This window comes from Anser brachyrhynchus (genome assembly GCF_964034855.1).
Source record: "Anser brachyrhynchus genome assembly, chromosome: 1".
NCBI classification, from domain to species: domain Eukaryota; kingdom Metazoa; phylum Chordata; class Aves; order Anseriformes; family Anatidae; genus Anser; species Anser brachyrhynchus.
In genome coordinates this window covers 117,627,112-117,654,810 of record NC_137694.1, presented here as the reverse complement: position 1 = coordinate 117,654,810, position 27,699 = coordinate 117,627,112, and the positions used below count along the sequence as shown (strand labels likewise).

Sequence of the window (27,699 nt, the reverse complement as noted above, 5' to 3'; positions counted from 1 at the left end):
AAGGTTCTGCTCCTCTCAAGTCAGAGACCTCCTGACTTACCTGGCAGATAGCAAAGATGACACTCCTTTCAAAGATCACGCGATCACTTAATAGGAAATTAACATTTCAAGCAGTGTTAATGACACTAGCTTACCAGGGATGTGCGAGCTATTGCTTGCACAACAGCGCTGAAGACTTTCTGGGGCAGACGGAGGAGGGTGGTCCCACTGTCTACTATTGCTTTATCAGCATTATACTAGGAAAGGGGAAAAAGGAGATAAATTACACACTGTAGTTAATGTAATGCAGATTAAACTGTTTCATAGCGATTACAAAGCTGTTCCTTTTTGGTAGCTGTCTTCACAAAACTGTACGTCATACTTTTCAGCAGCTCTCTTGAGTTGATAGCTTGGATTCATATGAAGTTTGAGAGCAAAAACAACATAAGGACAGCCTAGACACAAGACTGAGTTTATCTGCATTGCTCAAGAAATTACTGCATGTCACCACAGCTGTTGCAAGTGGCCAAAGTGTTCTAGAAAGAAGTATAGCACAGCCTCTCTCAGAGATGTACACTAGTCCACTTTACCTCTCATATGCCTTGGGCACAAAGCACTCTCATGGTTAGTTCAGGCACAGGGTAAGCACACTGATGTGGCTTACATGCATGTCTATGCCCTGAATCGTGGTTTCAGCTATAATGAAAACAACTCACTCTAATTTAAACATAATACAGCAGCTTGTTTTTAATAACTAGTGTTTCTACCTTGAGAATAGTCAGGGAACATAAGTCCTCATTACATGTCAGGTTTGGTTCTAGCTCAAGAGTACATCTTGTCTCTTTGGAAAACCATGAAAACACAGGCAAAAGCAACTACAAAGAAACTGGAAAATTTCAATCCTGCTGCTCCAAAGTCTGCACAAAAAACACGCCTCATATAAAGTCTCTTCATTATTAAAACCCGAATCCTCAGACTGAGATACTTCATCAAACCTCAGATACACTAAAAACAAAGAATAAATATTTTAAGAGGTACATATTGTTTTATGGACCCTTAAAAAACTTAATTAATTAATTGTAAAAAGAAAAGGCAAGCAGCAGTGTTAGCTATTTGTATTAACTACTTTTGTTACCAGGTTAGGCAGCAGGATCAATATAACCAAACAATTACATGTTTATGGCATAATCAAAATACAAAAGCAAACAGACAGCATAAAGTTTTTAGGAAGAGGTCAAAGAGAAAGTGAATTCAAAATACATTGGTTTAGATATTATCAAGTCACGTGCACTATCTTCAGTGCAGTGATAAAAAAAAACCACAAAAACTGGCTGACTTTCTTTTTGAAAGAAGAGGTGTTATAGGCTGCCAAGCAGCACTGAAAGAAAAGCAAACAGGAAAAGCACTGATATGCACCACCTGCCGTTTATCCCACACTCAGAAACATTTCTGACGAGGGGAGAGAAATATTATGGCATTGTGGAATCCATTTTAACATATTTACAATACAAATATGCAATCACCAAGATCACCACCTCAGGAAAAAAGCACAGCCAAAAAGAGCCAACCACTAACATAAAAAAAAACCAAAAAACCATGCAGAACTCCTGACTTATAGATTTCCATGCTGTGTACAGTGTACTTTCAGTGTGCAGTAACTTCTCGCCTTCTCAGTCTTGCTGGTTAATATTTAACAGAGCACCCTAGGCAGTGTGCACCAGTGGCAGCTTTGTGCTTCCTAGGCCCTGCTCTGCCAGGGTCCTGGCCAAAGCTGCAGTGTTATTCTGGCCCTATCCCCAGATCTGAAGTGCAGGGGACTGTTTTTTCCTTGCCAGGAAAGGAGTAGTCTCTGGTGACTGTTACAAAAATGTTCCATTTCCTAGAAAACAATTAGGAGAAGACAGGGCACATAGTTCATCACCCCACAAAAAGAATTATGCATCCGTGGCAAGCCCTTAACTAGCTAACTTTTCATCATACTAGCCTTAATTTACTACTTTTCCCCTAAACTTCTGCTGGGAAATATCCTTAAATCAAGAAAGGAATGATGCTTTTTGTACCAGTGATGTGCATACTATGTTAATACATCCAAGGTGAAAAAACCATAGCTTAGAAAGAGTGACAATAACAGGAAATTTTCATAACCCTGATACATTTTTAAGTGAGTTGTTTTTTGGAAACAGCATGTATTAAACCATCAGCACAAGGACTCCTCTTCAAAATATGTTGATTGTTTTTTAAAGTAGGAAAGAAAAGCAAACATATTTATGTTAGAAACCCAGCAGTTCTGCATTCCTAACAATATAATAGAGAGGCATTTAAATAGACCTTGGTCTGCTTATTAAGTTGGAGGTGATATGATCAATTTAAAATATTTTATATGGAAATATGAATTCCATATTTTGTATGGAATTATATTTATGCATATGTAAGTTTTTTATCATTAATTTCACTTAATTTGTAAGAACTATTAAAACTTTAGAATGATCATATTCCACTTATTTCCAACTAAGAGAACCAGCACAAGATAAAATTAAGATGTCTAATGAAAACAGGGCATGAAAATTATAGAACACAAATAGCAACAAGCAACAGCAAGAAACAAATGAAACACACGCATATACATATCCAGAAAAACAAAACAACTTTGGAGCAAAAATTCCACCAACACAGTCTTATTAAAATGATTCAGTGACAGCAAAACATTATTCCTAATATGAACAGGAAACATATACATGAGGAAAAATAACTGGTAAGGCTGAAGTGAGCAAAATATGGGTTTGGGGTTCTATGACCATGGGACCTTGTTTGAGGATCAGTGTCTGCTTGGGAGGGACAGGATACACTCTAGTGGAGAAAAGACATTTTTGCTAGTAGGATGGCTAGCCTTGTTAGGACGGCTTTAAGCTAAGAAGGTGGCAGAGGGTAACCAGTAGCCCCATGAAGGAGTAAGTGATGCACAGGGCTGCTGAACAACGGGCATGGAGTGATATAATCGGGAGGGATCACAAAATCGATGATAGGGGGCTTGAGAGGGGTCACCTCCAGCACTTGCAGGCTAACAAGTAAATGCCTACAAGGCAGCATTATGGAGAAACCCCAAAATACTTTCTAGGAACTAAACATGCTGCAGTGCCCCTTGTAAGTGCCTATACATCAATGCACGCAGTATGGGCAATAAACAAAACGAGTAAGGGAGGTGCATGTGTCTGCAGGGCAATGAATATATGGCATCACTGAGACATGGTGGGATGGCTCCCATGACTGGAGTGTAATGGAAGGATACAGGCTCTTTAGGAAGGACAGGCAGGGGAGATGAGGAGGGGGCATCAGTCGCCCTCCATGCCAATGAGCAGCTGGAGTGCATGGAGCTCTGCCTGGGGATGGGCGAGGAGCTGACAGAGGGCTTGGGGGTCAGGATTAAAGGGAGGGCAGGGACAGGGGACATTATAGTGGGGGTCTACTACAGGGCACCTGACCAGGAAGAACAAGTGGATGAGGCCCTCTACAGACAGATAGGAGCAGTCTCACATTCATAAGCCCTGGTCTTCATGGGGGACTTCAACCATCCCGATATCTGTTGGGGGTACAAAGATAAAAAGGAAGCATGGGACGAGATGTTTTGGGAAGCTTCCATGGGAAGCCAACCACCATAATGAATTATGTGCTTAGATACCTCCACAGGGCTCATTCCAAAATCTTCCCTTTTCTTTGTTTGACCAGAACTGTTTTTAAATGCTTTGATTTGATTTTACTGCATAACAGGAAGCCTGTAGTTTTTTAAAGACTGTTGTCTCCTTGAATCAATGCACAACCTTCAGTGTTTAGATACAACTGAAACTAGTCAAGGGGCTGAGCAAACTGCAGCAGCTATATTTTCAGTGGATTGTTCACTTAATGATCATAGATTGGTCCCTAGTTTACTGAAAATACTATTCACAACTCTGAAGTCCTCTGAAGCAATTTTAGCATGTATACATTATATTTCACATGGCTTGTTCATTTCTTTTCAAAGTTACTATACAGACTTTATTCTAAGAGGAGACTGAAATATACATCTGCCTGCAAGGACAAAAATGATCAATTAGGTGCTTTTCTTAAATAAACCTGTGTTTTATATGGACAGAAACAATCTATTGCAAATACCTCTCTGCAGTCCAGTTCCAGATTCTGTCCTCCAACCTCCAGCTTGAGAATTTCAACCTGATAATACCACTCCTCTTTGATAGGTGTGTACCATATATCACCCCTGTAGAGACTTGGTTCAATGCCACCTAGAACCTGAGGGAAAAGAGAAAAGAATTCACGTTTTAAAATCTTGGATGTTTAGTTCTGGGGCAAGTACAGGTAAAAATGGGAACATTTCATTGTGACAGCACATCAAAATCTTAATTTAGCACAATTTCTGTGGATTTTGCTAACAAATTCTTTACCAATCATAGAACAGTTTGAAACAACTAGAAATTAAGAAGATGTTGCTTCAGTAAACCACTGTTCCAATGCTGGGCCAAATTTCCAGCATCTTCTACAAACTCACACAGATTTTCTCATGAAAGCTCTAGTGTTTCAAATCAAAACCATATCTTTGGTGGTTTGAGTTAGGCAATGTATGAAACCAGGACAGAATTGAAAACTTGCACATCATAAATTCACTTTATCAGGTCAAAACAGCCTTAATGCTGCTTATCAACATTCCATTTTTCATATGCACAGGCAAAATGAAATGTGACCATCATGTTGTGGCTATCACAATTAGCTTCTATCAGGACTTTCATTGAAGCTCTCTGGGAGCATACCAGACCATCAAACTTTGAACTGAACTAACATAAGAAAGTTCTCTCTTGGGCTTCATCTATCTCAAATGTATTAACATTTACAACAGTATGTGAATTTACAGCAAAATAACTATTAGTGATTAATTCCTTTGCTGATATGTTTATTTCAGCATAAGTCATGAAGAGTTATTCCAAATAATGATCTCACATAAATAATAGCCAATTCCTGGAACCACTAAAATGGGTGGAAAGACTTCCCTGATTAATAACAAGAGAAAGATCTTGTCCTCAGTTTTTTCCTTTCCTGTGTTGTCTACAAAAAAAGACAAAGAGCCTTGATTCCTCTCCCCCTTTTCACATCACATGAAAAAGTACTATGCATTTTGATAAATTTGAACAAGCTTAGTAGCTGGGTAAGGGAAACACAATAGGTAAGGAGGTGCACCATGAAATTTATTTTTTCTTTATTGAAACAAAACTCCAAATGCCGAAGTTTACTCAAACTTGAGAGAGAAAAAAAGAATGGGGAATGAAAACAGACACTTTAAATTTTGCCTAAATGCTTAACTTTGCCTTAAAAAAATGTAAAACATTTCATATATTTAACTACTAAATTTGGAAGAAATAAGATAGTCATAGAAAAGAGGGAGAGAGTTTAACAAAGATACATCTTCCCTCTCAGATTGACAGATACCCACAAGACTACCTCCGTTGGTACCACTTCCAGAAACAGGCAGTCCAGCACCACACATCTGCAAGGAGAAAATGTTGGGGATTTTTGCCTGCCTCACAAGGGAATCAAAGAACGTCTCCACAGAACTTGAAGGCTTGAAGGTGAAGAGAAAAACAAAAAAATTAAAAAAATTGCAGAAGTATTCATTATAAAGTTTCCTTGCGGAAATGAGCAAGTCATTCAAATAAGACTACTTTTAGCAAGTAAATTGAATTTCTGACAACCAAATGATGAAAATCCTATATAATAAGTCATTAGAAAAACAACACCTGTCATTTCTCTTCTGTTATTCTTTAAGGCATTTTTACTCTTGACCATTGTCATAGAAATCCCTAAAGCATAAGAGTATTTTTGAACTGCAGTTTTCAAATTCAAATACTAGTTTTAGTTTTCAGGCAGAAACTCTCAACGATACTTTCTGCTTGGAAGACGCTTTGGATTATCAGAAGAGTCAAATATGACATGCCCTTCCCACCTCCCATGCTTGGTTTTTAAACACAGTTTAATTCTAATGAACCTTGAATCCAATGCTCTTATTTCCTCTTCTTTTTTTTAAAGAACTTTCTGTCTAAGTTCAACTGGTTACTGGCTAACAGGTTATTTCCTACACTGTATACCATGCCTACCTTTGCATTTATTGGAGTATTGCAATTTCACTGTAATTCAGATTTCTGTGTGGGTACATCTGATGAGAGGCCGGGCCACTGGTTAGTTTGCAAGGTGCCAAGTGCTCTTACTACACAGAGCATAGAGCAGCCTCAGAAGCTAACATTTAAGTATTTGGAAGAAGGGAAAAATAAATACCCTGAATGCACTATTTGCCCAAAGCAGAGTCTGAGAAGCAGTTCCTCCCTGTCTGTCTGTTGACAGCGCATGACAGCAACTAAGGCAGAAGTCAATACAATGATCACACAGCTCTTGAATAAAGCTTTTTAATTCCAGAGTTGGCAGACAGTATTGAATCATTTGTTCTAAATGGATACATCTCGTTTTGTGAATTTCTCAGACAGTTCTGTGTAGGTTGGAAGCTATGACTATGTAGCATTACAATCACGTTTTCAGTTTTAGATTATAAGCTTACAAATTTTAGTCTATAATTTTTAGGTTCTAATTTAAATTTCTACCTGAATTTCTTACGTCCATAAGAACAGAATGTGTTTGGTTTTATGTTCATAAAAACAAGGTAGCTAATATTTGTTCTGAAATTACTCACATATGCCCTCCGTCTCAAACTTTACTTGATGAATGGAGAATGTCTTAGAACAAGCTGCCAAGAGCTTTGCCAAGAAAGTTCATCAGTCCATTGACAAGTCTTGAAGGACATAATTAGAGCCCTAATAAATGCTTTCCACACACATACCAGAAGCCTTATAACCTTTACTCCCATCCTTTGGTACTACAAGCTCTGTAAAAGCTTATTCATTCCAGATGAGCTAAAATTGAAGCCTTTATCACCAGAAAAGACTAAATCCTCATATGGGACTGTGGTACCATCACAACCCAATTTGTTCTCTCTGGAATTTAACAAATGCAAAAGATCCTTAGGAATGAGTGGTTGGAAGGGAGGAACTTTGTGCTGACAGATCACCTACCCTCTTTACTTTAATATTTAGATTTCTATTCATCATCATTGCGAAAGATAAAAGCAGGAGAAAGGATAATTTACCTTGGCTAAGGTGTCATAGGCAAGACCAAGAATCCCATGCCATTGAACCCCCGGTAAGAAGAAATTCTCCGATTCAAGAATGGTTGCAATATTGATGGTGTAGCTGCCATCAATTCCTTTAGGGATAGTAATGACATCTGTACCCAGCACTCCAGTCCAGCTTCCTTGACTGTACTTAACTGTGACATCGATCCCTTGAGATTTGTATGTACTTGACCTTTAAAAGAATAAGATATACTTATGCATGAGCTGTTTATTTACAATGCAAGACAACAAAATACCATCCAATATTATTTTTTCCCAGAGAGGAAAAATAGTGAAGTCTGCAAAGTTGATCGCATATCCTTACAGAACAGGGTCATATTGTAAAAGCAGTACCATGTGATAATAATAATAATAAAAAACCTTGAGCTCCTGTTTTTATCCTGAAGCCATCAATGACTCAGTTTTTCACAACGTGTTTTTTTGTTTTTGTTTTTAATCTAAGATATTATGCCATCCAGTGCAATGTGTCCCTGACTCAGACTGGTCCATCACAATAGGAGCAATACTCTTTAACTAGGGATGGAACATATTAAGTGGTGCTAGGAAATAAAAGGCTTCTGAATTCAAACCCAATATTGAAATGCCAAGCTAACTGAATAGCTGTAGACTACTACCTCATTAATAGTATTAAAATTCCATTTTGGGTAAAATAGAATATTACGGTGAGCAACAGCAGCAAGACACAGGTTGTCTAAATCTGCAGTCTGGCCTGCCTATAAGGAAGTAAGTGGATTTGGATATAACTACCAAATGATTCACTAACTTATAGGAGGAAAGGAAGGAGTTCCTTCTAGACAAAGATAGCAAAAGCAAAGGAGCAAAGAAAAAGAATCCTGTTTAGAAGGCTTAACAAAAGCATTATAGAAAACACCATGAGATTTTTCATTTTAAAATTCTATAGTATAAACACAGCCATCACCTTCCACCTGCATCACTACCATAGAGTTACAGAAGTCCTAGATCCCTTACAATCTATTTTGGTCCCATTCTTTGGCATGCAGTTTCTCCTAGAGAGACAAATGACCATGCTTGCTTCATCTGAACAGACTTTTAGCTTGACAGACTTTTCAAAAGTAAATTTTAAAAAAGTACATGTGTGTAACACAATAGAAAGTGCAGGTGATTTATCAAGTGCAGACAGCTTTATCCACCCAGCTTTAATCTAGCAGTTGCTCTGACAGAAGCAGCCGTGAAGCTGTGAAGTCTGTGGCTGGAGCGCAGGAGACGGGAGCTTGCTGACAAGAGCCGGCTCGGAGCCAGCTCATCCACAGATAGCTTCACAGCCACCCCTACCTGAGCTAGCCAGAAGAAAGCTGGTTTGATTTAGCCTGCTATGGGGAACTCTCTTCAGATGGCTACATGGATGACTCCTGACCTGTTTGAGCACACATCTCATCTTGTGGAGCGATTTGACCATATGGACCATGCAAGTGATTCTCTTCCTATCTAAGGGAGAGGGGAGAAGGAATAAGAGGCCAGGCTCTAAACCCGACTAGTTCTTGATACTCCCAATGCCTAGCCCTTCAAGGGTCTTCAGGACCCAGTGGCTTGTAACATCCAAGACAGCAGAAATAAATCAGGCAATAGGCCATGCTGATTGCACATCAAAATGCACAAATGTGCCTGAGATTCCGGTACTTACTGCCTGTATCCGGTCACTGTTACTGCTGTTTTAACTTTATATGTAATTTTGCATTTCTGCAACATTTAGACAAAGGGACATCTCTGCTCAGTCATGGTTTTCAGAGCACCACTGATACCAGAAGTACATTTTATAAATCAAAAAAAGAGTCCAAACAACTAGTGACATAAAAGAAACCAAAGGAATAGAAAAAGGAAGGGAAAATACAGGGCTGTTCATGTAGAAAAGTGTATGGCTGTGCAACTGAAGAGGAATCATCTAAAACTGGAGAGAAAGGTGAGTACCAGGAGAACATCTGCAAATACAGACTGTACATATGACCAGCAACAGTAGGAGCACATATGTCTTCTTCCCTCAGGTAGGAGGCAAGAAGAATCCCTCATGATTGCACTCTGGAACAGGATACAGAAAGACTGGGATCATGTATTGCTGGTGAACGTTTCTGTGGAAAGGCAGGACAAGTCACTTCCTCTGTGCCTCCCTACCTGTAGAAATGGGTATGAGGATGCTCATCTCACTTGTAAAGCACACAAATGTCATATTGGAGAGGAGGCCTTATTATGTACTTCAAGGAGCAAAATCCCTACTGTCCTAGGGAGGGATCTCATGCAGTCCTTGTGGCAGTAATTATATTCTGTTCTGCAAAAACATTTCCTGCTCCATCTTATTGACTGTAATCAGCCCATGTTTTTCCATCTCACTGCTCCAAAAGAAGGGAACATCTTTAGAGGTCAAAACGAGAGAGTTGTTTTAATTTACAGGCAGAGTGTTTTGAGACAAACACACGACATAAGAAATTCCAAACAAACCATTTTGGCTATGATACAAATATAAAAAATTCAACTCTTCCAGTAGGACAGAGTGTACCTTTGCCAGAGGAAAGGAAAAAGGTCTATTAGATGATAGTGCTGTGGTACCACCACTTCCTTCTCCCTCTCCTTAGCAGTTATCGTCTTCTTTCCAAAGCAGCAAACAGAAAAATGGTTCTCAGACCTTGAATAGCTCTCCAGCCTTATCTGAGAAAACTAGCAAGGAGTTGATTTCCTCGTGCAGAGTTGCTCGTCATTTCCAGCTTATATCACTGGATGAAACATAGCCAAAATATTATTTCTCATGTCATTCTATATTTGAAGGATGCTCAACAAGGCAACAGCAAAACCACTAGGCAGAAAGCCCTGCTTAACACTGACCTCACCAGACATGCAACTCCTTCTTCATTCCATGCTCTCCCATTGCCAGTCTGCAATAAACCAGGACTTCAGGTTTTCTTGTTTACCCATTCACTTTTTCCTAAGCACCCATCAACATCTCTACAGACAGCAATGGAAAAGAATGGATGGAAAGAAGCAAAGGACCGAAAAATCTGAACAGAAATTTTGATCCCCTCTCTAGCGATACATGGCACAAAACAAGTGATTTAGGGCCAATGACTTTAAGGCAAAGCAAGTGAAAACCCAACAACCAACCTGGTTGTCTAAAGAATATTTAACAACCTAAATTACTGTTTTTTAACCAACAAGTCCCATCTAATTTGTAGGGGTTCTGGAACAAGTTTATAATTTACTCCAAACCATAAAACTTACAGCGTACACAACCAAACGTACAGGATCATGCTACAAAGCAGAAGCTTTGTTTTGTTAAATGGTATGTACTTTATTGTATTATCTCAATTTATTGCTCATGATTTTCTTACCCCCCCTACCTCATCAAATGATCATCTCTCGAGTAGTTTGCTCTTGAAACTTCATACCGTGAGGCAGCAATACTCACACTGAAATAAGACTGGATACTATTACTAGATACTACTGCTGAATACTGACAGCCTGAGTATGTCACTCTTTCACATACCACGCCAACACTGATTTAGTTTCAAGTGTGAAAATCCCTTTATAAATTTAAGTAGCTCTTCTATCATAAGTAGCATATTCAACAAAACCTACTTATTATTTTGAACAGCATGAGAAATAAATACTGTGACTGCTTTTTCCAGTTTAGGAGGACAAATCAGGCTGTTGCCCAAAAACTTACATAACTTGGTGACTTATAAAACATGATCATCACAGCAGACTCAGAACTTTTCACAGCAGAATTTTGTAAGAGCCACTCAAAAACCAGTCATGAAAGAGTTCATGAGAATAGCTCTATTTATTTTGCACATAAAACGCCAGATAATTGAATAATGCAATTATATAATATCAAAATGTGACACATAACATGATTTAACAAATTAGTTCCAAAACTGCTCAAGGAGGGTTGTCCTGAAAAACACACATGCCATGTTCTTAGAGACTCTAAAACAAAGACAACAACATTTCTACATACCCTCCCAATTTCAGCCCAAAAATAATCACACATTTAACTTTATATTTTGATAATTTGAATAAAATTAAACTAAGATCTTGGCAATCAGGAAATTCAAACCCATCACTGTGTTTCTCCAACACAATATTAATATTCTAATAAGCACACATCTAACTCAGTCCCAGTAGTTTTATTAACTTAACAAATTACTAACCCTTCACTCCCCTTGTCTTCAATTTGCAGTTTATGACTTTGATATGGAAGCACTTCTTAATGATAAAGGGAAAAGCTGCAGGAATAATTACCAGATGAGAGGTGACGTCTTTATTTAATTTTAAAGTGACCGAGATATCATGGAACAAAAGTGCACATAGACTATTTGTTTCACTTACACACAGGTAAAGGTCACTCCTAGGTCATTTTTCAGATCTGGCTGATGTGATAGCAAGGCCCCCACCTACCATCTGTGCAAAATTGTGACTACAGGGAAAAGACTGTCATAAGGCCAGTCTCAAGAAGAGAAAGCAGCAGGGCCCAAGGCACTATGGGCCCATTGGCTTCACCTCAGCTCAGGAAGAGCCACAGAAACCACCTCCTGCAATCCATTCCTAAGCACATGAAGGGCAAAAAAGTACAAAGGGACACTCAGCAAGCAATTTCACAGACATATCATGGCACTCTCAGGCACTGCATTAAGGAGCATAGCTGGCATTCCACACCTGGAATACTGTGGCTAGCTGTAGGAACCCAGTTCAACTGGGACAGAGAGAAACAGAAGAGGGACTGGCAGAGGGCTACCAAATAGGCCAGGGACCTCAAACACAGGAGCTGTGAGGAGAGGTTGCAGGGACCTGGGCCTGTTTTGTAAATGAGGCTAAAAGGAGAATTCATAGCAGCTTACACTGACTTGAAAGACAGCTACTAAAATGACACAGACAACCTTCTTTGTCAAACAATCATGCAAGGGATATCACCCTTTGAGTAACATTTTTTGAGGTTCAGTTTGGATATTAGGTAGTAATTTCCTCCCCTGGAGAGCGTGGCCCACCACTGAAACACACTGCCCAGAGTTCATGGATTCTCCACCCTCAGAGGCTTACAAGACTTGGCTGGACTCAGCCATGGCTGATCCAATCTAATGACAGCCCAGCACCAGTACTAGGTGACCTACAGAATTTTCTTCCAAACAGCATTTAAATGTCTCACTGATTTCAATAGGGCCAAGATGCCCCCCAGATGATATTTATGCTTAAACTATTTGAAATGAAAAAAGCATGATGTAGCCAGGTTCAAGCATGCTAATACCTGCACTTTATTCTGAACATATTCCCGTTCTCCATCAATCCAAACCAAACCAGGAACTGCTATTGCAATTGCTCTCTTCTATTATTACTTGAGTTTGAATCATTTGATAAAGCACCCTTAACTCTGCAGGGACTAATTTTCAAGGTTTCATTATTAATTTTGTACCAAAGTTCTGAAAACACAATGTACACAGAGAACACTGATAAGAGGCTGTAACCTTCAAGTGATTTCACAGCCTTTCTCAACACAGAGCGCCTGTTGCTGTTACTTTTTGTAACAGTGTGTGGTTCTTATGAGAGGCCTTGCCCTTCCAAAGTAACATCACTGAAGAGAAAAGTGCGAAGGAAATACTTGTGCTTTTAATTCTTGACTTATAAGTTTCCTTATAATTGTAGCCACTACCTATGGAAGGGGACAGCTGGCAAGCAAAATTCTGCACTAGTGCAGAAATAGCTCTCAGGTGCAAATTCTGGACTTTTCAGACCAATGTGAAGTATCTCCATTAACAGCTGAATATGTGACAGGAGGTAAGGCTATTGTACTAGTCAGCATGGAAATACTGACTTTGCCTCCATTACCAGTGCATCTTATTGGAAGAAAACAATACCCCATGTTAAAATACAAGAAGAGGTGATGTTCTCCTGCCTCCCTGTCCTCTAAGCAACTTGAACCATATTCTTCAGCTAAAGATAGACACTGTTTTGTAGAAATTTACCTAAATAATTTAAACTAGAGACGGGCAGAAGGGAAGGAAGAAAGGAGGAAAAGTGATTCAGACAAAGCTGTGCTTGGCTGTGACTAATGTCAGCTCTTGCTAAACAGCAAATTTTGTGCATAACGGGCACCAAAATCTCCAAGTTGTATCTTATAAACAACCCAGTTCAGCAGAGGGTCTGTCCCAACCACTGACTGACTGAGGTCCTTGCCCAAACTAAATAACAAATTAGTTTTTGACTAATCAAGTTTTGTGTTGGATGAAATGTTAAGTAGCAGATACAATTACCATTTTTTTGTTTGTTTGGTTGGTTGTTTTGTTTTGTTTTAAGAAAAGGAAAATTTCTAATTCCTATTTCTAATTCCCATTTCTAATTCCTTCCAAGACTATTCGGATAAGAAATTGGCTGAAGTTGGTGTGATTTTAGAAATGATTTTTACCCTGTGATCTTCTTCTTTTTTCCCCAGCTCTAATCAGTATTGGGCTCAGATCTCAGTCTTGCTGTTATCAGTGAGACCGTTTGTAGTGTCAGTCTGGCCTCTGCATCAGGAAGAGCCAACCTTCTGGTTCAGGCAGCAAACACCCCACTGTCATGGGATGTCAGAGAAGCCCCATGAACTGCCTGATCATCCTCTATGGCATGGAGGAGTCAGAATCTCAAAGACATCCTATCCCACCGAGGCGTGCAGAACAGGTACTTACAGCTCTGTATTGAAGTAGGAGGTGACATCAGGATCAGGCACACCTGCTACAGCAAAATTACTGCTTCCAGTGTCAACCAGAATATTTAACTGCCGAAACAGAAGAAAGGAGAGGTGTTTTTCATATTCAACTAAACAAACAAAAAAAATCATTAAAGTTTTTTTGTCTAAGCTACCTTTAGTTTAAAAATGAAGATGACAGTTGTCCTGAAAAATAAATGCAAAATGTCACTTTTGGGAAAGACATGCTGCTGTGGCCCCTCTAGCCCCAGCTGATTATAATGAAATGCTTTAAAATAGCCATGGTCACGGAAGGGGAATATCCGCCAAACCCGTATTTATTCAGCAGATGAATTCGTGACCATCTCAAATTCCTTTTTGGCCCAGTCCTTGTGTATCAGCAACCTGCCTTGTCAGGGACACATGCTGGTTTTTGCCCTCTTTAAAGCACTGCTTGCCTTAGGGCTGATGAGGTTTCTAGGTAGAGGGCTGAGTGCCAGTCTGAGCAGAAAGAAGCAGAAACACGAAGCAGAAACATGAAGCTTAGAAAGCACTGGGAGAAGGTGCAACTCCTTCTGAGCGGTGGCAACCTACCACAGTCTTCACTGCCTGGGAACAGGAAGATGGCAGACTTATAGACACAGTGAAAAGCACTGATTGGAAGGCAGCCTAAGAGGGGGACCACTTGTTCAATTAATTGGGAGGATGACTGAGGCCAAAAATTGCCTAACAAAACCACACAGAAAAAAATGGGTCCTTCCCTTTCCCCATTTGGCTCAGGTGACCAGTCAGGTTCACCACAGTTGTATGAACGCTTGTGCTAGCACGAAGCAGGTCACAGCATGGGAATGAGCTGAGATGCAGGATCACCTCTTTCAGCGACGTTGAAACTACAGCTTGGGAGTGTCATTAAATGATAATTTAAGTCAGTCACTACCAAAAGTGGTGGTCACGCTTTTTTCCTGCTCTTGGCTGGATGTTTCCCATGGCTTCTTGGCACAAGTACTAGTACCCATGTGGCTGTACTGCAAATCAGATCAGGTTCCTTACCTACAGTTGCAAAAAACATAGTAATCTGTCTTATCAGACAGCTACTTGAAAAGAGATGGGAGGAGCAGATACTAGAAAAGGGTGATTGCCCTTTTCAATTTGCTGGATTGTAAGAGAGAAAGATGGGGGAAATGAGCTTAAGTTGACAAAGGAAATGGAGAAAGAGAATCGAGTTCAGAAAGGAGTGTAAAGACAAAGGAGGATAAAGCACTTGGAGAAGATACGCTGAATTCTTTTTAATAGATATAGACTGAGCACAGGCAAAAAAAAAAGTGTGAGCTGATGTTTAAAAACATTTTTGGTTTGCTCATGGAGGGGGAGGAAGAAGGTTGCCCCTATTTTACCTAGTAAATATAATATGGGACTGAGGACCTCTAAAAAAACAACAAAAAAACAAACAAAAAAAGCCACAAAAGCAACTAGTAATCTGTGGGACTCTCTTTTGAACTGCACGAACTCTGTCATTGGTATTCCCAATCCTAATCATGAAAAAATTTTAAGACTAAACATAAACAAAACCACAACTTCAGTCAAGTTATTTACTTGCCTCAATGCATCTCAGATTTTAGATTAAGTGAAAACAATACATTAAAATTTATTTTGCAAACAGGCAAGCTAGACAGACTTTTAAAAAGAAAAGGACATATCCAAGTTCACCTGGCTCTAGGAGCTGAGGCTTTAAAAGAAAGTAAGAACCTCTGAGACATGACTTGCAATAAAATCCAAAGTTTGCTTCCTACTTTGTTTCACCGAGATTAAAATCTAACATTCTGTCAAACACCTAACAAAGTAAGAACTGTTCTTTTTTTTTTTCTTTTTTTTTTTTCTTTTTTCCCTCTCTTTTTTTCCCTCTCTTGGAAAGAAATCGTATTAAAAATAAATAACAAAGAGCAGCTACAATGTGTGCATCTATCAGGACCAACAAAAGTTGCCTCCAAGGAGTGCTGCAGGGCTTAAATTAATTAGCATTTCCAAGGCAGTCTGTGATGTTTGAGTAATGGGCACTATACATCAACTGGATAAATAGATGTAGGTGTTACCCTAACTTCAGTAGTATGTATGATACTGTACATGGAGGAGGACTGGGGAAATAAAATAATAATAATAATAAAAAAAAAAGCCCAACCACTAACTATGACATATATAAAAGATATTTTACCCCCACACCTTGAATAAAATGTTACTATCACAGAATTCAGAAATCGCTGAAGAAAAGGGCAAGTTTACTGCCCACAGGATGGAGCAAATCAACATTTCCAAAAGAAAACTGGTATCTCCCCCCTCCAAAAAAAGGGGAAAACACAAAGGCAGCTAACCACGCAGGTCCCAGCCCACTCGGCCGCGGCCACGCTCACACGACAGATCGCTATTGAGGCTGACATTCCCGATCTGCATGTTTGCACATAATGAGATGCAGGCGGCCAGGGTAGACACAGATTTATTGTGGCCCTCACAATAGCGCCAGTGATCAGCAGATCATTTTGGGGTGGGTATAACTGACTGGGCGCTCTTTCTCTGCCTGCCGCCCTTTGGGTCTGAATTTTCTTTAGTGCCTCCACGTCTCATTAAGATCCACTTTCATGTTGTCACTGCTGGAGCCTACTTTATTCTGTGCCAATTCTCTGCCAGTTTAACTGGGCTGCTGGGCAGCTTCCAGACCAGCTCTGGTAAGTCACGGGGCGGCAGCTGGAGGCCTCGTGGTTCAGGGCTGCCTGCCCTGCCCCGTCTCCAGAGGTCAGCCCTGCCCAGTCCCCAGGAGATGGAGGTGAACGCGCAGCACGCTCGTTCCCCAGCCGCCGCACTTCACCACCCGCTCAACGCCACCTCAACGCGTTGAGCTGGAGAGGGGTCATACTTCTCTGTACCTTCACCTTTCTGTAGCAGGAAGTTACTGATATTGAGGGAGAGCCAGCAGTGGTGGTAGCATCCTCTTCAACAGCCTCCTGGCAAAGCACCAGAGACCATGAACCATTGCTCTCCTCACTGGCAAAGCAGGTCCACTGGATTTATGACAGCCACCTCCAAAGAATCGTGTCCTGTCACTTAGAGCTGATTATTTAGCGATCAACGTGTTTTGTCAGAAAAGTCAGGTTTGGCAAAAGCCAAGATCAGAGAGGCACATCTGAATGAGACTATGAAGGAGAAATTGCCCAAAGGCTGCTGACTGATCATGTGCTAGTCGAAAGACTCCTTTCCTTTCACACTGTGAGGCCCAAAAGGAAAGCCTACATGTTTGTTTTTTTGTTTGTGTTTTTTTTTTTTTGGTCATTTCCAAGTTCAATTTCAGATCTATACAGCAGATATAAAAGCCCTTTCCCCCCCCCCAAAGGTCACTTTTACCACAGCTGTAGCATGTGAAACCTGCATCTCATACCATACTGGGAGATTATTTTGCTGGATGCATTTCCTGAACAGAAATAGTATGGTTATTAATGAGAGGTTAAAAAAGATTCCTGGGTATAGAGTGACCATGACGGTAACAACCACCTCAGCCATGACAAAGTTACAGAGGAAATCTGGCACCCTATCTGTATGCCATTAAGTTGTGCTCAAATCAAAAGCTGTTTACTGAAAGTTGTGAACATTGAAATGCGTTGACAGAGAAGCAGAAGTCTCCTTGGGCCATGCATCTTATATGTTGTTTTCTACTCCAACTGGTGGAGACACTGAAAAAATAAAACAGTTGTAATGATTCATTTCATCTGGTAGTCAAATACACTGTCAATACTTCAAGGATCCCTCAAGCTTTCCAGTATTTGATTTAGCATCAGCATCAAATAGCACTTACTGTATACTCTCCTGCTTCAATAATTTAACTTACTACTATGTCTTTAATTCTTTCCACTGCTGAATATTGTTGTATTTTGATATCAGTAAAATTTTTCTGTTGATCTATCAGCTTTTTTTCACTCAACAAAGCTTCTTCTGTCTGTGGTTCAGGTACCTGCCCTCTCTCTTACCACAAGTGATGTCAATGCAACGTCATCAACACTAGGCGTTATCTATCCCTACTTTAACTGCATCAGTGAGCAGTAATGTGCAGTTTGCAAAATGCACCATGTATTCAGAAAGTGACTTCCTTGTCCTCTAGCAGGGACAAACCTTACCTCTGTTCTGACCTACACCGTACTCAGACTCGGCGAAGTTTCTCTTTCCTGTTTTAGTCTGAGGTCAGAAGTTTTTTGTAATGTTCATAAAAACATACAAAACCAATCCCACAGGCTGCAAGTGCATAATGCGTTTCTTTGAAGCAGCTCCCTGTGTGGCTTAGCACACACAGACTTTGCCAGGTGTGGAATCCCGGGGCTTGCATGCAGCCCTGTTGCGCTGTTGTTTTGATGTAATTCCCTGGGTAACCCACACTGAGACAGTGATAATCTTCATCCCCATTAAAAGAGGGGCCTGTGGAAAAATCCACTATAGTTTTTCAAGTTAATGGGCCTGATTCTTTTAGGTCAAGCAATGAAGATTCATCACTGAACAAAAGGAACCAGACTGCAAAAATGCATTTGGATCTTCATCCCTGCTTCAGCTGATGCATGGGGGAATAAAGAACAGAATAAGACCTGCAGAGTTAGACCCGTAAATAATGAATCTCATTCAGTTGTATGTTTACTCTGGGGCTCAGTCAAAATCTTGATGTTAGGCAACTGATAGCTTCCATCATGTAAGCCGGCAGGTCAAATGAAGCTGGATGCGTAAGTGATCACAATGAAAACTACAAATGAACGTGCCTTCCCTGGGATTTTAACTTGACCCAATGCCCTCCCTTTCTATCCCCCTCTCTCCCTTCCCCAGTAAAGTGCGACTGTTCTACGCTAGTAACATTCATATGCCGTTCAAAATCTTGTCCTGCTGTGCTTTCTTGATTTCTCGCACACACACGCTTAAAATAGGGCTTATAGTCCTACTCTGCTTGATGGAGTATGCAACACAGTGAACCATCACAAAGTAAAAATGTGGGTTTTTTTTCCACATTTAGAGACTATAAATAGGAAGCATCCCATTACTGGCTCATGAGCTGCTACCACATATCATGATGTACTGGCTTAGCACAAGTCCACTCCATCTAAAAACCTCATAACTTGCAACATTTCGTAACTCCCTTTATTATTTTGTCCCATACATATTAGACCCTACAGGAAATAATTTGCTAGATGGTGCTTTCGAAAAAAGTGCAAAGAAGTGCTACGTTTCTTGTTAGGGATTAGCAGCTAGAAATCATTTGGGTAACAGCTCTTCTTTTTTAAGCCGGTTAATAGATAGGAAAATTAGTTGCCAATTTAAAAATTGCCTCATTTAACACAACGATTCCTAATTACATTATCAGCCCATCTGGCAAGAATTGCTTACAACCATCATGCAAAACAGAAAACACTCTAGCAACTATATGCAGTGTTTGCCCACAGTTATTATGTGTTATTATTGGCACAGACTGTCAGTCAGGTTATTTCAGCAATTTGTTTCTACAAATTAATAATGTTATAATATAAAGCACCTTTTTAAGCAGAGTTACTGTACACTACTTTCAGTATTATCTAGAATTAGCATTTACAGTCTACTTTCTAGTAAACTAATTCAGAAGACCAACGTTTAATGCAGATTCTTCATCTCTTCTTTTTAAGATATGGAAATAAAATCTAATTAAAACATGAGTTAGGGGAACCTTTGGAAGCATGTCTAGATGTAGGGGCCTGCAAAGCTGCACGTAGACTGAAAAATCCTCAATGATGAAAACACTTCTGCTTGTAGGATGCTGTATATTTTGCTGCACAGGCAAGACTGAAACAAAAAAGGGGTAAGTTTGCCAGTCCATACAAAATACTGGCACACTGCTGCTGAACACTGGAGCAGGGACAGGATTCTCTGATTTTAGCAGTCTCAAGAGCAGTCCCTGGACTGGAGCAGCCCAGTCCTTGTTACTCTGCAGCACTTCACAGGATCACAGGATGTGTGAGGTGGGAAAGGACCCCTGGAGGCCACCTGCTCCAAGCCCTGCCCAAGCAGGGCCACCCAGCGCAGGCTGCCCAGGGCCGTGCCCAGGCGGCTTTTGGAGATCCCCAAGGAGGAGACCCCACAGCTCTCGGGGCAGCCTGTGCCAGGGCTCCTCACCCGCACAGCACAGAAGGGCTGCCTGGGGCTCAGAGGGAGCCTCCTGGGCTCCACTTTGTGCCCACTGCCTCTGGTCCTGGTGCTGGGCACCACTGAAACCATCCTCTTTGCACCCTCCCTTCAGGTATTTATGGACGTTGATGAGATCCCCCTGAGCCTTCCCTTCTCCAGGCTGAACAGCCCCAGCTCTTTCATCCTCTCCTCACAGGAGAGGTGCTCCTGCCCCTTCATCATCTTGGCGACCCTCTGTTGGACTCTCTCCAGCCTGTCTCTCTCTCTGCTACTGGGGGGCCCAGGACTGGACCCAGTACTACAGGTGTGGTCTCACCAGTGCTGAGCAGAGGAATCCAGAAAACAACTCTGCTGTCTGACTGACAGCCCGGCCACTGGTGTTGTTGGAAAAACACCGTACCCAGAGCCAAGCAACTCCCTGCAGCTTGGACCATAACACACTTCACCTTTGAGGAGGAGGAGGAAGCGGGAAGCCCACATTACACTGGATCCGGGAGGAGAATTTCCATGTGGTGCCTTGAGAGGGGTAGGGGGTGTCACTTCACAGGAGACAACAGACAAATTCTTTGATACCACCCCCCCAGAAATCCTCCTGTTTTCATAAGAAAGGTTTAACTATTCAGATGAGATATGAGAGGCAGTACAAATAAAAAAATGGAACAAAGATTAATGATTTTCTAATGCAGTTTGCTAAGCAGGTGGTGCCCGCGTTTCACTGCAACGTCATGCTTAGGACACAGGGGAAGGTGATCTATTGCAGCTCGAAATCTTGGCCAAACCAGAAAGTCAAGCAAGTTACTAAAGATTATTCCTTCTCTGGCAATTGCAGGATGTTTGTCCGAGAAAGCGTGGTATATAAAGTACGTTATGTAGTAAACTGAAGAACAAATTGTAAATGGAGGCTCTTCAGGGGTGCACTAGATTTATACCTATTTATACCCTATTTATACTACCCTTACCTTCAGTCTCCTCCACCAAGCCCCTGAAACACTCATCTGTCACTGGGCACTGTCACACCCGCATTGGGCTAACAGAAGACAGAGAGTCTTCTGCCCTCAGTCTTTTCATGGTCTGAACTGAACTGCTGGACTGGGAAAAACACCATTATTTTTTTCTCTCTGAAAAGCAATAATCTCTTTCTTTGTCAGAAGATGAAACGTACTATCAGGATTAGCCAATCTTTCCCTGCTTAAGAGCACTGTGTGTTTCTGTAGATGAGATTTGTATTAAAAACACAAATGCTAAAGATGACTGATTGCTATGAAGTATAAACTTGCTAAACTAAATTGTGAGTTGAAATATGAGCGTCTGACTCTGGGACTGATGAATAGTCATTTTGAAGAGAAATATTACAGGAAGTGCTTTATATATATTATCATTTTGACAATAAGGGAAGGCTATTATGGTTTAAAGACCAAAAAAAAAAAAAAAAGTCACCCAATCAATCCTGGTAAAAAAGCAAAATATCTATTCTTCATTTCTGCACTCTCCTTTTCACCAGTTCCTTCACTTTCCTAAACATTAACATTCTAGCTGCACATGCTGTCTCATGTGGTATCTTATTTTTCAAGCTGAAATTTATTTGCTGTGTCTAGATTTATCATACAACACATCCATCCTATTCATGCTATATGAACATGCTTTGCTGTTGAACATGAGCTATTACTTGTTTATCTTAGAGCTGTGTGAATCGTAGCTATTTTGTCTTACTGCCTTTTCAGAAAAGATTAACCTTATTTTTCTCGTTTTTTTTTTTTTTTTTTTTTTCCTGGATATAAGTCCCCCTCCCATATCACTGACTTGGACACCCAATAGCTGACAAAGAATTTAAGTGTGTGAAGCAACCCCCTCACTCACCTTAAACATTTATGCCCCAACTGAAGGCATGCCCTGTTCTAGACATTGTGTTTTAAGGAAAATCTGGACTAGTTAGAGAAAGTTCATTAATAACAATCATCTAGCAGTCTACAAAAATCTGTAAATAGACATTGGTAGGCTCAGACTAGTTTGCAAGGTTGTGGAAAACTGTGATAATCTTTTGACAGACGTATGGTTACACATGAGCTCATTGTCTCTTCACCAGCCTTTCCCATTTTAGCCAGCAATGCATGAACTTTTAAAGTGAAGTAAGAGACAGCTAGCTCTTACTAACAGCAGTAAGACACCAATGTGCTCACAAATTTCAGTGAGGAAAAAGTATATTTTTTCTATATTTATAGTAAGCATGTTTGTGAATTCAAAGATTACTATGTGCTTACGTAAATGGAAGATTAAAAAAAACCCACAAACACACCCTGATATTTAAGAATGAAAGCAGAAAACATCAGGCATTTACACATAAGTATACACAAAACCCTGATTAAACCAAAAGCAAGTTTCCACCTGTTAGTAGATGGAAATCCATCAATTTTCCACTAATTACAGTACAGCACTGAGAGACAAGGGAGACAGGCTGAACACCACTGGGACCAACTCTCCCATCTAACTGCAAGGCTCGCAAGGAAACTCAGTGCCCACTCAGATGGACTACGTCTAATCTGTGTGCAACATCTGAATTAGAAAGCATCTCATCCAGAGCTCACTCCTCCTTCCCCAGTGACCAAAGTGGTCAAGGTGTTGGAGAGACAGCTATTAATTTATAAATCCAACAGCTAAAAAACCAAGCAAGCAAGCAAGCAAGCAAACAAACAAAAAAACAACACACATTAAAACAACACACATTAGGAGAAATGCCTGCGGCCTCTCTCTACCACCAGCCTGACTCTTGGAAATACGCTTGTGAATGCCATGACAGATTTCACAGTCACCCTCTCAACCTGAACCCTGTTCTTGCTTTGAAACCACCAAACACAGCCAAGGTAGAGGAGACCTCCTGGGCAAGATTTTGAGCTCCTTGGAGCAATGGCCACCCAGATGACTAGTTCATGGAGCTGTGTGTGCTGTAGGTGGACTTGGGGAAAAGGGCAGTTTATAGCTCCTCAGTAAATAGCAGAGTGATGGAGATGGGGGAAGGAGCGCACAGCTGTGTTTCACAATACAGGAACACCCGCCAGACATAAAGGGTTTCACTGTCCCCAGCCAGCTCCTCCTCAGTAATCCTCTACGCACTTGTACCCACGTGCTTAACCACACTTCATTCCTTAAGTAAAAGAAAACACTGTCAAATTGTTTCAGTTGACCTGAAGCTAAACTTTCTCTGTAAAACTTACAACCATCTTACTGGGAAAAAAAAAATAATAAAATAAACAACACATCCACCTCAAGTGTCTTAGGTTAAGTGTCTGCTCTGTCTGTTCTGTTTACCAGTATTTCTTAGGGCATAATTCTTCTAAAAATACAGTACTATGCCAAACAATTTCAGAAGGTATTCTTTTTCTTAAAAAACAAACAAACAAACAAAAAACAGGAGAAAGGGACTCATCATACCAATATAATACCTTTCAAAATATGATATCCAAGCAGGGATTTGTGCTTTGTGTTTTTTTTTTAAAGGAAATTAAATCAGTAAGCCTACATTAATGTATTATATGCAGTGAATTATTATAGTTAGAAGCTGCATACAGTTTAGAATTTCAATTTTCTGAGGCTTTTGCTCTCCAAAATTAGCTTCCAATTTATTTTGTCAGTTCACCCTTTTCTTTACCTCTATTGTTCATTAGAATCAGAGAAACTGCTGTGTGAAAAACACCTTGCATTTTTAGTCCTTTTTTTCTACCTAGCTTCAGAAGTCCTACCCTGTGTTAAAAAAAAATAAAAAAATAAAAAAACACCCCTCCAGCTGCAGTGTCTGTAAGATTGAAAGAGTTCTGTGCATTTACGCAGAACCACACTACACCAAATAAACTGAAGAAGGCTTGACCCCACTAATTTTATGACCTTCCTCATGCTGTACAAGCTTCTACACCGTGAGTCACTACCCTTGTTTACTGTGCCAGTTGGAAATGATATAACTAATCAAAGGCCACATTTCAAGCTTCAACAAAGCTTATGAAATCCCTTCTTAACACTACAGTGAGTGAGAGGTTAGGAGGTATCTCTATCCTCACAAGTGCTGCTGTATTTTTTTTAAATCTCCCTTTTGTCAAATACACCATGGTACCCTTACATTTCAGCGGTGGGCAGTGCTGGCAGAAGCCTCTCAGGAGAGCCTCAGTCTCGGTCCTGTACTCCCTCATCCATTTAAAGGTCTCCCTCCCACCAAAGATCTGAATTTCAATCTCAAATTTAAATAAAGCCCTGCCTTTCATAGCGCACCAGCGATGTGAAACTAAGCGCCAAAGCTGCTCCCACAATATTTAAGGAGTTTTTGAAGGCAAAGATGAACTTTGAAAAAGGCTACATTTTGGAGACAGGTAAGGAGAAAAAGACATTTGCAGGATAGCAGTGAAAAAAAATCAGTGTTTTAAGAATGCTGCATGCTTGGCCTGATCTCAAATGCCAGGCCCTTTTCCCTCTCCTCCCCCTGTCAGCTCACTCCAGCAGCTACACGACTGTGTTCAGGTTTTTTCCTCCCTGTCAAGATGTTAGTTGTGGAGACGGGTGTTTGTTAGTGAAGGTTTTTCAAAGCCTGGAGAGCTACAAGAAGGAAAGGTGAAGGAAGGACAATCCTGACACATCAAGCTGAGCTGCTCTCCCCAGGCAGGCTGTCCTCATCCAGGTGCCGTACCCACACTGTAGGGCTGCCGCTCATTGTAACATCCTTCCAGTTGCACGTAATGACTGGCTTCAGGAAGATCTCGCTTGTATTTTTCAGTGCTCTTCTTAAAACAAGACATTGAATGTTTATACGGTATTTTCCATCCATACTCTCAAAACATCGTAACGAAACCAAAGTAGATAAGCATAATTTTTATTGGATTTTCTCCATCTATACACCCCAATGGTGAAACAAACCTTCCTAAAACATGAAAATCAATGGAAATGACTACATAAGAATGCCCACCTCACTGCTGAAGTGGAGTTTGTGGCTGCGAGAGCAGCCTCTCCCTCCTGGAGGCCAGAAAACCACAGACTAGCCCACGGTCACACATTGGCATTCCTGGATTAGCCAGGATTGTTGGACACAGGGAGGTAAATACATCAGCACCTTCCTTGGAAAACCAACTATGCAGCTCCTCATATTTCAAGTCATGACCTCTGCTATAAAAATGCCACAACTTGTTCTTCAGGACAGGAGTTGCAGCACTGTTATATTTTGATTAACATAGGATAGCTTCTATAGTATTTTACATGGCAGTATAGGGGTGTTTCCACCTAGGGAGCAGAAGAGACTGGTCCCTGCATTTATACATCTTCAGCCTCCCTTGAACTATCTCATCCCCATGTGCCAGAGCAGCTCCAACCTCCATTCCTCCCCTTCTGCCCCAAAACAGCCACCATCACATACTTTTGCACACCTACTGGGTAGCTGCCATGTGGATAGTAAGGGACACGACTGGATCAGCTGCTGCAGGAAGGAGGAGAAAGGGAGGGAAGAGATCAGAAAAAAGACCAGGTCCAGCTATGTCAAGCACGATTGTAATTTGGCTATTCAGATTGCATTCACTGCTAGAAAAGCTGTGCCACATCTCTGGGGAAAGGTGTTGGGTCAAACAGCTGCCCGCTGCTCCGTGCTGTCTTGAGCAGCCATGGGAATGTACAGGCAGCCCCAGGTCTCCGAGCACAAACAAGGTGATGCAACTCCAGTGTTTTAACTTCCCTTGTAATTAATACAGGGAATGCAACAGACAGAAGGCTTCTGCTCCCCATTCCACCTGACCTATTTAGGGTATTACTAAAGAGTAGAATTTGATTGCCATCATTGGCATTTCTTGGAATCATACATTGGAATTCAAAGGCACACAGAGAAAGCAGCTTTCAGATCCATAACACCAGGAATAGCTATTTGATTGGGAAACAAACAAACAAACAAGCTGCTATGCTGTGTCACAATAGTGTGTTTGATTTATTAAAAATAGGTACAATCTTTTTTTATTCACATTTATCCTAACATTTTTACTTAAAAATTGGCAGGGCAATTTAAAAGGCAGATTTGATTTTCACGTGAAATAAGATATGATTTCTTATTGCAAAAACAAAACAAAACACCATGCTACTCCCCATGCTCTTGGACTCATTTATTTTTCTCTCTCTTTCTCAAACATGCACACTTTACTCTCTTTACCCTGGCTAATACTGTGGAGGCAGCAGCTCTGGGAAATGAACTAGCTTCGCCTGTGGCTCATACATCATTACAACTGTTAACTAAGTTCCACTATAAAAATCTTTATTACACAGGAGAACACAGAAGCGTGCAGGAACACAGCTTTATTTTCAGATAACAGGTTGAGTTTGTAGGGCAGGAAGTTAAAAGACTTTTTTATTCTCTTGGGTTTACAGAGGCTGCTTCATGTAGAGGAGAGGTTCCTGCTACTCTTTCCTCCAAATATCAGTCTGTATGTAGAAGTAAACTACCCTCTGCTTCAGCCAGGATCTAAAAAACACTGTCTGATGATGGTTTCTCAGGATCTACAGCAGCCCAAGGTTCTTACACTTCACATACTACCTGGAAGGGCTTTCCTAAAGTCTTGCAGCATGCAGTCACACTGCTGCCCATGCTGAAGCTCAGGCCAGTGGAGTTCTAAAAGTCTGGCTATTGGCAATGGCAAATGCTGCAGGGCACACCCGCCATTAAGAAAGTTTCCAAACGTTAATAAAAATGTGCAGATAATATCACTGGTATTTGGGCACTTGCCGAGACAACTCTAAACCAAACAATAAGCAGAAAGCCAACGAAACTTAACTTTAGCTGGAACATGTAACATGCGCCAGCATTCATGACTACAGCTGCTGAGAACTTTTAAGATTTTTTTTCATACATTATTTATCTCACCAGTCCAAATGCAAAAATCTGGCATATCGGATTGTGTGAAATGATAGTGCTATTCCCTGAAGGACTTTGCATCCGCGAAGAAATGAGAAGATTATTCTGTGACAGATAAACTGAAGCAGTGTGACTGCATCAGATGTTTTCTTGCTACAGCATGTCTCAGACTTCTTGAAAGTGTGACCACCTTTGGACTCCTCTGTCTCTTATTTGCAACCTGAGAGTCACAGAGAAGAAAAACGAACGAAATAATAAATAAAAATCTCTTTATTCACGGGAAAATATCAGCAGGATTGATGAATCAGTTTCTGACAGGCCTCACTTCCCTCTCACCTGTGGCAGACGCCTACCAGCCAGCACAGTGGAGGAAAGCACAGGGTTTTCCGTATCATGTTTAGGCAGCATGATAACACTTCCCTGAAGCCCTTCCAAACCGGTACAGCATGCTCTGTCTTGAAAAGACGTTTCAACTATCAATTTCTTATGCTGCAAACACTGACAGTCAAAGTTTCTGTATTAGTTGGTTGATTACAGTGGAATTTTTGAAGTTATGTTTCTAATTATGTAGAAAACAGTAAAAGGAAAAAAAAAAAAACTTGTCTCAAGATTTTGCAGTCAAAGTTGTAATTTGGAAAAAACAGATCTGCAGTTGAAACTTACACTGTCTTCCCTAATACTATTTAAAATGTTGGGGGGTGGGGGGGGGTGGGGAGCAGGACCCACCTTTCCATATAACAGCTTTGTAGGTAACCCTTCCAGTACTATAAAAGCCTCAGATGGCCGATCTTCTCCGGCCTG

General features: G+C 40.7%; 1 protein-coding gene across 1 annotated transcript in view; it reads right to left on the bottom strand.

The window, feature by feature from the left end:
• Positions 1-27,699, bottom strand: part of BACE2 (beta-secretase 2) — a 53,536-nt gene that overhangs the window by 18,104 nt on the left and 7,733 nt on the right. Inside the window, exons 2-6 of the mRNA XM_080552001.1 lie at positions 13,864-13,952; positions 7,154-7,370; positions 5,453-5,581; positions 4,126-4,260; positions 135-236 (exon numbers count right to left, since the gene is read on the bottom strand). Coding sequence (XP_080408127.1) covers positions 135-236; positions 4,126-4,260; positions 5,453-5,581; positions 7,154-7,370; positions 13,864-13,952 — 672 coding nt within the window. The remainder of the gene's footprint in view (positions 1-134; positions 237-4,125; positions 4,261-5,452; positions 5,582-7,153; positions 7,371-13,863; positions 13,953-27,699) is intronic.